At 36.0% G+C, this 14,833-nt stretch overlaps 1 protein-coding gene across 3 annotated transcripts in view; it reads right to left on the bottom strand.

The window, feature by feature from the left end:
- The window catches only part of CADM2 (cell adhesion molecule 2), a 684,646-nt gene that overhangs the window by 91,930 nt on the left and 577,883 nt on the right, over positions 1 to 14,833 (bottom strand). For all 3 annotated transcript variants that reach the window (XM_042789099.1, XM_042789101.1, XM_042789100.1), the window contains one exon: positions 11,576 to 11,666. In XM_042789099.1, coding sequence (XP_042645033.1) covers positions 11,576 to 11,666 — 91 coding nt within the window. The remainder of the gene's footprint in view (positions 1 to 11,575; positions 11,667 to 14,833) is intronic.

The following is a 14,833-nucleotide window of genomic DNA, read 5'->3' as shown; positions in this document are numbered from 1 at the left end:
GAAAATTGACAATACAGTTTTAGAAACTTAGTTAATCAAGCACTGGATTTACTGAATGGGTGTGTCTGGTGCAAGTGCAGTATGAGTAATAGTGCAGTATTAGGTAGGAATGGTACAGGGATAGGCTTCAGTGCTCACTTAAAAAAAAACCCACAAATTGTATCTTTGCCTTTCACATACAAGACAGCTATTCCAGAAGTATGCCAACAGTCACACCCATACTGTTATCCTCCCATACTCACTCCATATATACCCCATTTTAAAATTTGCAGACTGACTGAGAATTTATAATTCTGGAGAAGGACAATCAGGCAGAAGGTTACATTTGAGTTTGTCAATTAAACCTTTTCTTCCAGTGTTCATTTTCTGTACCTCATTTACACATTAATCATATGTAAGCCTCAATTTTGTAATGACTGCTGAGCAGGCCAGTACCTACACCTCCATAGTGATTCAGTGATTTCAAAAAAGGTTACATTCTGAGCTTGAGTTCTGCACACCAAAAGCTTGAGATCAGAGTAAATGTACAGAATTGATGTATAATGGACCAAGTCAGAGAAACCTGTTTCTCCCTGTTTTGAGTGTTTTATAAATAGGCAAACCCCCCAGATAATTGTAATTTAAGAAAAAAATATATCTAACATAATCCCAGAAAGCTAGGGAAGGGTGAAAAATAAAGGTAATTTTTGCATTGAAAATAATGAACTGAAAAAAGTAACAGTGGACAAATGAACAATACAAACTACTTTCAATAGGGGAAGACGTAGCAATTCCAAAATCAGTGTCCAACTTCATAAAGACATAACCTGTCTTCAGAACAGGAGATGTGAGTTTCTGAATGAAAGGACACCAAATACAAAGAAGAAATTAAAAAAGAAAAAAGTGAAATCCTAATTTGACTTTAAGGTGCCGTCCTTACGCTGTTCTTTAAATGCACACTTCTTTAGGAAGATGGCATTTACCCTGCTAGCTTACAGCATGTACATGTCCTCAGGGTACTATGCTGCTATAAATGTTGGGTAAAAATGCAAATATTCAATGAGCTGGTGTTCTCTATGACACTTAGTGTTCCAGATCACATCTGTTATACACGTAACAAATTTTGTTTCTGTCTACTGCTAATGGTTGATTCAAACTTGCTGTAATTTTACCCGTAAGAGTAGCTAATTCCTTACCCATAGAAAATGAAGTATCTAAAAGACTGGGCACCATATCCTCTCTCCAAAATTTTTTTTTCTCATTTTAACTTCCAGCCCAGTATTCAATTAGAATTACCCTTGCTGTATTTCAATTTTATCTATTAATCTATTCCATGAGCCTTTTTTATGTTAGAATGTGTTCCCACTTGAAAACAAGGAAAATAATTATTTCAAAAGGTATACACATTCAAAATGGATTTAATGAGCATTAAAAATGGTACATTTAGTTGTTTTTCACACTGTACCTTCTGCACCATTTTATGTGTAAACACGGCAGAAAAGGGACACTTAAAAAAGAGGAAAAGCAATTATTGAATTGAGTCTATTAGGCAATGTGATCATTTTACAGAACAATAAAGGAGAACTTCTTAAGCACTGCAGGAGGCTTTATTGTAAAATATAATTTTCAGACAGGCACTAATGCTCCCACCTGTTTCTTTTTGTGTCACACTTTTTATGACACCAATTTCCCTACTCCCTGCAAAATACTGAGGGGAAAAAAAAAAAGCATGGAAGGTCCCAGCTGCAAGAAGAAGATACATCCTCCCAGACGGCCAGGATGTTTAACACAAACTGAAATTTAATCTATTAAATATACATCCTGTATCTCAGCAAAAATGTTACCTGCTTCTTAATATGTTATCTACTATACCACTGCATAATTCCACAGTGGAGATGTAATGTCAATGAAATATTGGTGTAGAAGGTTACAAGCTGAATATTTACCTAATCCTTTAAAATAATTGTTTTTTTCTTGCTAAGACAAACTACCTATCTGCAACCTTTCCCTAGGCAGATTTTTTTCTACAATTCATATGATATTCTTCATAAGATTTTAGAATATTTTCCTGAAAATGATCACTCATTCAACATAGCATATAACAGATGCCTTCTAAATCAAGGCAGGAGATATCATTAGGATGAAATCCTTTCAAAGTGACAATAATTTAAGAATTGGTCAACTATCCAAAGAAAGTAATTACAGAAATGATGGCAAAGTACTGGCAAATGTTGCCAAGTTTGGCCTCAACAGAGATTTGGGCTGGCATCAATGACTATTAACTAGAATTGTTTTAAAAATAAACTGGGCATAGAATTTGGATACTGAAAAGTTCACCATTATTAACAGTTATGTATATTCCAATCTACAAAACTTCTGTCACATGCTATGTGATCATTCTGTGCTGCATATGATATATTTTCTCTGTACCTTCCTGACTGAAAGAGCTTGAAATACAGTGTTTAATACTGATAAGGCTTTCTTCAAAAATACATTTTATATATACATTGCTGCCTACATGGGTGGAGAATCCAGATATTTTATTTACAAGTCTGGTTGATGATAAGACATTTCTTGGTTGGCAATAACCATGGGATACAGAGTGATTAACAGTAGCCAGCATGAAATATATCCCATCAGATCAAGTTAACAGTAGGTGGTTTTTGAGTTAACAATCACCTCAAATATAATAAATTCCTCTTGGAGAAATGGAAGTTCACACTTCTCCAAACAGAAAAGAATATAGAGAGAGTCTAAACAGGATACAGATACAAAGATGAAAAAACACTGTTTAAAAAAAGACAAGAAGATTTGCAAGAAACTACAACAAGGCAGAAGAGACAGACAAGACAGAGCTACCTACTATATTTGTAGGAGACAGGCTCTCTCTAATTGCTGAACAAGCCAAATTCAAAGAAAGACAACCGAGTGACCCAAAAGACAGGAATAGGAGGGCCTGATCTATCCTGAGAGCTGTTCCCCAGTGATGAGGAACGCAGGGCTGAGATCTGCGAGGAGGGATACTTATCTTTGTCCAAGTCTACACCCACAGATACAATACTTTTTCCTATATACATAGGCATTTACTCAAGAATATACTTACAGAATCTTGCCCAAAGCTGTGTGTGACATGTGCCCATGGAAACTTAACTGTAAACTCAGAGTGCTCAGAAAGCATAAATCAGATTAAAAAAAAAAAAGATATTTCAGTTATGGAGAGGTATTAGAAGTCAAAGTTAATTGTGGGATCAAGGTGAAGGACATCAGGGAGAATCCTAGTTTGTTAAATGCATAAAAGTTATGACAAAATTAAAAACCATCCACCTTTCTGCTAAAACAAAGATTGTCCAGATCTAAACATAAAACAGTGAAACTCCAGTATCTAACTTTCCTTCTTCTTTCAATCTACTTGATTTCAGTTGTAGGTGGTCCTTTCCTGAGAAACCTGGAAATAGACTCTTACATTCCAGGTTTTATTATGAACAAATATGTATGAAGCTTAAGGGAGAAATACTTTGATACCACATTTATATTTTGCTAGAATAGTATTTCATCCTGGACAAGGACATATTCATCCAATTTTCCAAATCATTAGTATTTATCGATACTGCCTGAGCATCCAGCTCAGATTCAATACAGATTCATTCTGCAAGGTGATTTGTAAACACAGAAACATGCATGCTTTTCCAGATTCATTATGATAATTCATACAGGTGGAGTTGATATTAGCATTCCTTTCTAGGCTGCTAGGTATTCATGGCACAATCCAGATAGTATTCTGCAGTGAATAAAATTTATGCAGAAAATGAGATAATTTCTTAGAGAACTTCCATCTCACCTGCTAGAGAAGCTGGGAAGTGTATCATGTCAAAATAGGAAAGAAAGAATTGTACATGGACAAAAAGCTGGCCGTTAGAATAATGATTCCGAATCTAAACCTGCCATTATGATGTAGTTTCAAAGCAATATTGGCAAACTACTTACACCAAAATGTTAACAGCTGAATGTCAAGTGGGTTTCTGCAATTTTCTCTGCTAGTTTCTGATTTCAGACTCTTGAGCATAGATTTGTAGATGTGCTAAGAACTCACTGTTACAATTCAAACCAATGATGAGCTATCTTCTGAGTGTGATACTATGTCCCATCAAATACTCTTGGGAAAATGGGGACTGTGTTCAATGTCAGACATAAAATATATGAGATCTATTTGTCAATTTTGATCTTAGAAATTTTTTCTGCTTCAGTTCCCAGCCGTGAATTTGAGGCAACCGAATACCCTCATTGTCCTCAGGTGTGATAAAAATAAACATTAAATAATTGCCAAGTTCTCAGATATCAGGGGAAAGAAACATATGAATACCTATGAAGAAATTATTTTAATTCTGTGTTCTGAGGGCATGCATCAAGTAAGACCTGAGTCATACAGGTCATTCATAGCTACCATTCATAATTACTATTTCACTAAAGGAGTCAGGAATCCTCTTTCAAAGGCTATAACCTGCTCATAATGCCATAGTTTTCAGGAAGAAATGTATTATGATGTTTCTCATCATATAATGAAAATTAGGAAATCCAAATGTGTCCCTTTTAGCATTTCTCAAAATACTTTAGGTTCAGAGGTCTTTATAGTGCATTTTATCCTTGAGCCTGTGACAAAACAATTCATCAAATAAATGTTTCTATAATTTTCTAGCTACCAGATGTGAAAACTTGGAAGAAATTACAGGGTCTGTAGATGAAGAAGACAGTGTCTGTTGTCAGCTTTGACTTCAGCAAGTCTTTGGTCACTGTCTCCAGTGACCAAATAGGTGAAAAGCTGGCTGGACCATTTTTGGGGTTAAAGGGACATTCTAGCTGGTGGTTGGTTATAAGCAGACTTCTTCAGGAGTCCATCCTGGGTCCTGTCCTGTTTAACTGTTTAATATCAAAGACCTGGTTTAGGCAATGGAATGTGCTGTCATTAAGCTGGTTGTTTACACCAAACTTTGGCTGTACCAAGGACACTTGAGGGTAAGGCCACTGTTCAGAGGGGCCTCTGCAGGCTGGAGGAATGTGCCAACAGGTCCCTCGTGGGAAGCAGGGAAATTCAGCAAGGAGAGATGCAAAATCCAGCAGCTTATCTGAGAAGGACCTGGGGGTCCTGGATGACAGGAGGTTAAACATGCATCAGTATGATTCCAGGCTCCGCTGCTTCCAGGTGACTGAATCCTAGTTAACTCTCTTCACTTAATTTTCTCTTTTCACCTAGAGCCCTGTCAGGTCCTTCTCAAATGAAACACCCACTCACTGGGGTCACTGACAGAATGGTGTTATATATCTTTCTGTTACCATTAGCATTTGTTTCCATCAGCCTTTGCAAAATGTTTGTCTCACTCAAGGGAGTCTTCTTCAAATAGATACTAGAAAAGACAGAACTTTCTGTGGTGATATCACACACATAATTTACAATAGCTTTATAGTACCAGCTTGATTATTTGGTGTGTCTTCATAATTAAAAGTGATCAATTTTTCTGATGTTAAAATATTTATTTGACTATATATTGCTGGGTATGTGTAATATTAGTGTTTATTACTGATTGTGCTTTTCTCTATAACTTTTTCATGAACTTACAAATGATGTTATTCTAATAAAGGGTATTTATATGAGTGTTCTCCTGAAATAAAAATTTTTCCTATTTATTTCAAACAAGGCCAAATATTCACTTTACATTAGTCAACCAATGATACTATGATTCCCCTGAGCTGCATGGAATGGAAAGACATTTCTCGAAAGCACACAGGAGACAGCCAACTCTCTCTTTGTTTCCTGTGCCCTAATTATTCCATTATGTTTTGACATTCTTTCTGCTGAAATGACACTGACTTAAAAAACCTCCGTATTTCATGCATGCTTTGGTGAGAGTGTTGACTAAGAACATTAAATATTGAACATATTCTTTCATCATGGGGCAGTTTTTGAGTTCACTTTTGGATCAGTTTTGGGTCACTAGACTATATTGTTAAGACACAAGTGTGTAGAAGCTATAACTTGCGCTAAGAAAACATTGGCTTTTAAAATATTTTATAAGCACAGATGACTGTAAATGATCATTTTGTTATTTGTTTTTTATTTTTTACATCTGTCTTGTTTATTTTAAAATACTCAAAATATTGTCAGGCAATATGACTTCAGAAAAGTCTAGTCATTGCATATAAGTTCAGAATAAGGATGTTTATGATTTCTGAAGCTTAATTACATTTCCTTCTCTGGAAAATAAACAAAACCTTTGTAAAACTATATTATGTTAAAAAAGAAATAAATTAAAAAGAGCCACTTACTCCTTACAGACATATTAGACAAGTTCATTTACTAAAATGTGATAGCCTGACAACTGTCCAGGGATCCAGCCAAAAATATTGGAAAAGACAATGTAGCTCTAAGGATTGAAAAGACAAGAGGTAAGTTTTAATTTGGTTTGAAACTATACAATAATATCTCTAAAAGAAGAATGCTATTGAATAGTGATGTCAACTAGTGTCTTGACCTAAGTTATACAGAGAAATATCTAAAAATATATCTACCTACACATTAAAAAAAAATACCCAGACGTCAATATTATTAAAACTGTCAATAGGCTGAACAAGCCAGCAACGGAGTCTTGCATAAGGAAAGACTAAGCTGACACAAACACAGTTGCTAGAATTTTTCAAAAAAACCTCTTAAATTTGGTCTACCAACTGGGCATCAATCAATCAGACAACAATCCTCACAAGTGATGTTTCAAGTTCTCTTAAAATATTACATATAATAGGGTAAGTTTCGATAGTGAGTTATGTTTATAAGGTCAATTTAAAAACAATATCCGTGGTAAACTGATTAATATAATTCCACTTTTTTCCTTTCCACCAATGGCAAATTTTAATTGAAAATATCATATCTTTATGCGTACAATATTCCAAATACCAGCCTTCTACTGTTTATAACTGATGCTCCAAGTGCTGCACAAACTGGATCAGAGCATCATGAAATCCAGAGGTCTGTATCCATAAGTGTAACTTGATTCTTTTAGAGAATACTGAAGCTTTGACACTAGATCCTACAGGAATAAATTTAGCCAGAATTGTATATGGAAGGAAGAGGCAGGTGTTTTGGAAGCTGATGTATGAGGAAGCCTCCTCTGCTCAACCTCGCCTCAGCGCTGTGGTCGGTATGTCATCTCGCCACGTGGGATTGGTGTCATTACATCAGAGCCCCTAGGGGCAAACCCAAGGACTGATGGCTCTTGCAGTAACCTCCCCAGCACCTCTCAGGCAGCCTACCTCTGCTTGAAGCTGCACTTGCCACAGCCCATACTCTGGAAGGAACTGTGTCAGAGTCTGTAACAATCTGTGACACCTTACTAATCTCCCACACGGACTACCTCTGCAAAGCCACCGCAGAACGGACAGGAAACCTGGCCTGCTCTTTGTGTTGGTATCATCACGCGGCTATAGCAGCAATACAGTGCTTACCTAGAAGAACAACTCCTGCCTCCAAAGCAATTCCCCTAACAGCAATAAGCACAGGGTGACATCCAGAGTCAGAGCTATCCTCATCTTCACAGTGATGAGCAGAGAGGTAAAACAGCACGGTGACAGAATTTGCGCATTGTTCAAAATGTCTCACCCACACTTCCATCTTCCTCTCCATCTCCTCTCCCACCCCCCCAACATCTCTTCTCCCATCTAGCCCACTCTCAGGATTCCTGTTCCAGCATTGGTATCTCTGCGCTAAGACCACAAATGTGAGGTGACATGAACTCATTCATAGCAACTAGCAACCTCAGAGTCTGGGATAAATAATTCCAGCCCATCTCACACATTATGACAATTGATGCTTCACACATCCAAGTGTCTGAGGCCATTTTTTCACTTGTCTGAAGTCATGACCATCAGCTGGTCAAGCCAAATATTATACCCTAAACTATGGAACCTTAGCAGGGCCTTAGCTCTCCAGTTCTAATGCCTAGTAAGCAGTTGTTCATCATCTCTGCTGTATCTCTGAAGAATACTGCTTCAGCAAGGGATACAAAAGGGCAGTTTACTTCCCAGAGGTGTTGGACTGAGCAAGGCTTCTTTCCCATTCCCTGCGACAGGACAGTAAGTTAGGTAAGGCTTTTCCTTAGGACTGTGTTGTAGATTTGAAACACAATATCTGGGTATCTGTGATGCACATGGTTTGAGGGACAGAATCCCTGAAAAGAGGAGCTTGGTAATAAGATGTAAGATGGGATAAGTATATTCTAGCTTTAGCCTCAAACTCTTTTTCCCCTTTGGGAAAGAATTACGCTGCAGCAGCTATCAGTATCATGAATGTCACCACAGCCACAACCTGGCTTCATTCTTTCTCCATTTTCATCTGAAATGTCATTTTGAAGCTTGTGAAAATTGCTCTGGGATAGGAGAGAAATGTACCTATCAGTAAGTGTTCGTTTACTGGTATGATTCACTGCTGCCTACGGGAAACAGGAGAGACTGTTGTAACTGTGACATAAAGTTGACAGTGTATAGAAATTAACCCATGGTGTGTAAACGGCTATGAGGGACCATGGTTGGCTCTGAGCTCTCCATGAAGCCCACAGTTCATCACTTATCTTGTGACACTGACATACCTGGGCTCTGTGGCCCTTTCCAATTTCTCTTTCTCTACAAGCCAGAAGGTAATCATAATGTAGGTTGGGGGTCATGACATTACTGTTTCTCATGCTAAAAAACTGCAAACTGCTCCCAGGAGGATGCCTATTTATTACTGGCTCTGTGCCTTGAAAGACTGACCTAATGAAGCAATACGGAACAGCTGATGTTGGCAGGTCTTGTAGCACGGACAATTAGAGGTGCATTTATTGGCAAAATATTTGTGCCCCAAAGGCTATCACATACAGGTGCCCTGCCTTGATAATTCTGTAGTGTGGAGCTCTTATTTGGCTGCCCTTTCAAAACCACATGCAAGGTTTGCATTTGAATCCATTAAGGATGAAACTGAGTTTTATTTAAAAAAAAATAAATAAATCAGTAAACACCTCAGGTAAAGCTCCATTTTAATTATTATGTTTTAACTAGTGTCTCCTAATGGTAACATATAAAGTATATCTACAATATTACATGTACCAAATAGAAAATATTGTGTATATCAATCAAAAACATACCACTTCTATAGTTTTTTACTGCTTTCAGAAATGACTAACAAATACAGGGATCTAGAGGAAAATCTGATATCTGAGGGGATTAACTGTCTATTTTTTTAACAGAGTCTAACATCTTTGACATGTGAAAAAAAATGTTAGTCCATTTTCAATTAATATTGTGAAAATGTTGTTATAAGCTGTAGAGAGTGAGTTGCATCTGACCAAAACTAAACATAAATATAAAATTCCATACAAGTGTCTATATTTAGACATCTATATTTGGTATCCCAAAATATAGAGGTAGATATCTGACTGAATTAACTCTCTAAACTCCATGTAGATAGTGGAGAGAAAGTAGCAGAGGTATGATCCACTCTGGCTCACTCTTCTGTAATTGTCTAATGTAGAGCAGACCAGTCATGTCATAAGTGCCTAAATCTCTCCAATGAACAAAAAGAGAAGCCCAAGTCAGCAGCTCAGATGTAAATACCTACAGTGCAGATGTTTAAAGACTGTTGAAATGATTCCCATACACTCAGAAACTGAAAACTTCATGCCTCCTTGTAATACTCAGAGGCAGGCAAAATCATTGGAGGAATAGAACCCCTAGTTGCTATTATACACCAGTTCCTCCTTCCTCCCCACATGCCAATTACATCCATCTGCCAAATCATCCATCTGTCTCACAAAACTAAAAAGAACAAAAAGAAGAAATCAACCCCTAACCTCCAAACTTCCTTATTATTTAAAGACTCCAAATATAAAGGGCCAAACTCCTAATGTGAAAGGCCACCCCCAACAAACAACAGGTAATTAAAAATATAAAAATACATAATGACTGCCTTCTAATCTTTTTTCCCCACAGTGAATGTTAGGCTAATAGTGAAAATCAAGCACCTGAGGCTAGGATGTCTGAAGTCTGTTTGCCAAACAGTGCACTTGGCATGCACCTGTCACCTGTTAAGTCATGAGCAAAACAGCAACACAGGGAAAATCCTAAATATCACATAGCCAACAGCACACTCAGGGCAATCAGGACTGACCTTTTTCCTAAAATTAAACACTTGCACATCTTCTGCTGAATATGAAAATATTGGGGACTGTGCCTCCTGATACCTAAGGGAATGCTCAAAGGCTATTAGGTAAATGTATAATTCCTTCTCCTTTGAGTATATTCAAGTTGCAAGAGGTGGTTTACAACTGATCTTTGTGTTACCTGCAGAGGTATCTATCTCAGAAACGCATATTACTTCAGAAGTACATAGGTACACAGAAGACCAATTGCACTGAGCACCACCTAAGACTAATTGGACAGTCCGCCGGTGTTCTGATCTCAAGCAGGTTGGAAATATAATCTAGATGCTGAGTTGCTCAGCCCAGACAAGTTTTGGTTGGAAGAGTTGCTTTAAGATGATACAAGTATATAATATAAAAAAAAGTAAAGTACTTATGGACCTTAAACAATGCCAGACTAAACTCAGAAGTGTTTAGAGCTATTTTTCAAAATAGAAATTTTAGACTGAAATGGCTGACTTGACCTAAATCTGACTTCAGGTTCCTACATTAAGCAATTCAATAAAGTCACTGAAATTACACCAGGGGGAAATTCAACCCTAAGAGACATGGGGTTTGGCATGTAATTTGCACCTTTTCTAGAACCAAGATATTATTGCACTATGATTTTCAATACCATTCTAAAGCTGTGTATCACCACTCCATATAACACTAGATATTAATCTTTTGAGCAGAAGGTCAATATTTAAGAAACTTGATTCATATTAACTTAATATTAAACAATTGGCTTATTTATGTATCTTCATGTGTAAATATATAACAGCTCATCTGAGAAGATACTGTTTTAAAAAGTGAAGTCTATTTAAATAGTAGATTCTGTGCAAGAATTAAACTCTGCAGATATGCCTTTAAAAAATATTGATGACAGAGATGTTAATTTCCGAGTAAAACAATTTATATTCTTAAAGCAGGCTACACCTTTTCAAATTCTGGTAGAAACAGGAAGCCAAGTTGCACATATCATTAAACTTCAAATTCCCCTGTAAATGACAGCCAAGGCATCCAGAAAGTTCAATGTATTTTCTCTGAGGCTAGTTGATGTATGAAGATTTTCATGAGACGTTTTCTCTTCTATCATCAGTTCAATGATGTAAACAGTGACTGATTAAACCTGCACTCCTTTCAGGTTGATATACCTGACTGAAAAAAAAATAAAAATCTCACAGCTGGAGTTATTCCTGAAAACTCAGATACATGGCAAAGTAAAAGACCAACCCTCTAAAGGCACTTAATGAAGGCAGGCTTCAAGGGGTTTTCTACACCAGAGATTATTTTACACCCCAGGATGAGAAAAAAACAGCAGATTTCTGCAGCTAAAGATTGCAATCACAGCAGAAAAATGAAAATAACAAAAACATATTACTTGTTAAATCACTTACAGTGGTTTTCCTTTGGATTCACAAGTCAAAATTATAGACTGTCCTTCTTCAGGCCATGAATTGGAAGAAATGATTTTAACTAAAGGTGTATCTAGGAAGAAAAAAAATAGACATCTTGTTGATATACACAAAAAAGATTTATTATCTGAGAGTACATTCTTCTCTATTTACAAAAGACTATACCATAGATTTAATTTACACTCGGAGCCTTGTGCAATTTCCATTGTCTTCAGGAAGGCAATAAAAATGACCAATGGAACTAAACTAGTGACATTTTATAACCCAAGGAATTACAGATAGAAAGTAAGTATATATTCAGAGGAAATAACTTTTTTCTTTCTGCATTCAATGCAAATACGCCATATGACTATTCCAGTCTGATATCTAACAACAAAATAAAAAATATTGAGGATGAATAACAAGCATTCTGTGCAATTGTTTCTTTGTCTATTTATAGGTTGATATGATAGAATGCTGCTATTAGAGGAATGAATGCAATAATATACATTTGAATAAGAACACTTTTATTGTTGCAGAAGCTTGAAACTCATAATAAGAAAGCTACAATGGGCTTTCAGACAAAATACCTTGTTACAGGCATTTTACAGGATATTATTTATGAAATTCAATAATGCTGCCCCTAAAACAGAACATCCTCTTTTTAAAAAAAAAAAAATACAAAGAGAATGTTTGAAATATCTGCAAAAAGCACTACATAAAAGTCTGTAATCTATCTTAAAAATTCAAAAACATTATTCCTATACATTGGAATTAACTTTATAGTTTTAATTGCAAAAAGATACACAATATAGATACTGTGAATTCATGTAGAATAAAACATTTGCAGTTGATCTCTAACTTTTAAAAAACTTTGCCATCTGGCTTGCAAAAATATAGTCTCATAATCAAAACATTTTATGTGAGTTAGAGGGACACCTCTTATAAGGAAAAGAAGACCATAAAGAAAGAAACATCTCTATACAAAACAGTTTTTTCTTCAGGAAAAGGAAAAAAGAGTTCATAATCATAGTGAGGAAGATGTTCAGACTCAGAAAAATATATATTCTTATTTCCTCCACAGTTCCCTAATACAAAACACACAGCTTCATCTATGGCAGAAGAAATACTTTAACCTGCAAATCTAGGGTATCTAATTTTGTCTCATCCAATTTGAAATTCCTATTTTCATTAACAGTGGGGTAGCAGTGACACGACAGATACCCTATTACCAAGCAAATGTGAAAGAGCATGAATATGTGACCCTACAAAATCAAATGGAAAAAAAATTATATGCTGTAACAATATAATTTCTTATTGAGATGCTAATAGTCCTGTTGAACACTAAATGACACATGAACAATTAAAAATATTGGAGGCATTTTTCTAACTCTGATTTTTATTTTTGGCATATCATAATGTATCAGCATGGTTCAAGACAAGAAAAGGGGAAAGCTTAGAGTAGGCTTGTCATAACTCCACTGAAAGCATTGTCAACATCATTTAGCTAGCAGTACAGCTGCACTAACATTACACCAATAGAAAATCTGTTCCACAAGTTCATATTTTTAAGGGCCCTGCAAACCATTATGCAGGTGACTAATCCTTTGGAGGTCGTGCTGGCATTTCCTTCATTTTTAGCACATTCTTAAGGCACTGACCTCAAGTGCCTTAATAAATCAGGGCATCAAGTACTTCTGTGATTTCAGTGGTGCTATTGAAAATGAATAAATTACTCTCTTGACTATACATTGAACCAGAGGAACAAATTAGTCTCAGATAGGAATACATGAAGAATTTAACGGAGGGAGGGAGACAACTAATGCAATGAGATCAAGAGGTTTCCAGAGAAATATTAATAAGAGATAAACTTTGATGGAAGTAATCATGATAGCCACAGGTGAAGAAAGAAATTAAAGGCCCATGTAGCTAGTATTACTGCCTTAAATATTTAAGAAATTATGAGCTTCTCATGCGTTACTGTAAATGACCCACATAAAATAGAAGAGGGGACTTCAGACAATTAAACTTTCATTTGTGTCGATCAACACAGTGCTGCTTCCTACTACTTGAAGCACCCATTCCCACTTTATTTAATGCCCCAGACAGCTCTCTCTTATCCATGCACTTCTAAACAGAGCTTACTAACACCGAATAAGAAAGGTCTTATATTTATGTTTCACTCTCTAATGCACAATAAAGTAGTGTAGGAAATATATTCCCTTGTGGTTTTCCCTTGTTCACTAGTAGAGTAACTACTTGTTTCTTTAAAACAGGAAACACAGGGATTAATTCAATATATAGATTTTAGAGGAGCTTACAATTGACAATTTTGTATTTTATTAACAGTCCTTTTTCAAAAACTAGTTGAGATTCTATTTTGGGTGCTTCATTCTCAGTGTTACCGTTGCCACTTTATTTTCATGCTGTGTTTGATTTCTCTCCAGAATTAAAGGGTACACTTAGAAGGGGAAAACTTTTAAGACAAACTTGCCCTCCACTTTCACATTCACATCAATATTTAAAATGAGAAGAAATCTTTAGAATAATTGCATCAAAACTAACCTAAATATGTTATTTTAACAAAGACGATAAAACCCTGCTGACCGATATTTTTCCAGAACAAAAAAGTGCTGTTACAAAATACCACCTCCTGCTAGGACAGTTTATTTTAGAAAAAATTGACAAGTTTAAATGCGCTCTATCAATACTGTGAGCTTTAACCTGCCACATTCAGAAGTATTAATCATGAAAACTGAAACATGATCTAATCTCCAGCAAACAACACCACCGCTAGAAAACAAAGCCTGAAGAAAGAGAAACAGATCAAGAACAGTAATGCAGTAAGAGAGGTCAATTTATTTTCAGATATGCTCATTGGCTTGTTATAAGTAATGTATATATGTCCAAAAAAATCTCTACTTTTACAGCCAAAACAAACAAAAGGGGTAGGATCAAGGATTTTATTGTGGGTCCTCTTCTAAAGTCAGTAGAACTACACCAGTTTACATCAGTTAAACTTACCAGAACTGTATAAGTTGCACATTTTTCAGGATTTTGCCCAGTAATTTCACAGTAATAAAATATCATAGACCAGTATTTCAAGCAGAATGCTTATGATCAGGTCACTGGTGACTAAAATTTCTTTACAATAACTAAAAATATGCCCTTATACTGAGCTCTAAGGACATCATGGGGGAGATAAATACTCCAAAAAGAATAAGCATTGTGAAAATACAATTTAAAGAAACCAACAGAGTG

Source organism: Tyto alba, unplaced genomic scaffold, assembly GCF_018691265.1.
Source record: "Tyto alba isolate M040663 unplaced genomic scaffold, T.alba_DEE_v4.0 Super-Scaffold_14, whole genome shotgun sequence".
Lineage (NCBI taxonomy): Eukaryota > Metazoa > Chordata > Aves > Strigiformes > Tytonidae > Tyto > Tyto alba.
Note: the sequence above shows the minus strand (reverse complement) of the source record. Positions and strands in the feature narration are given on the sequence as shown.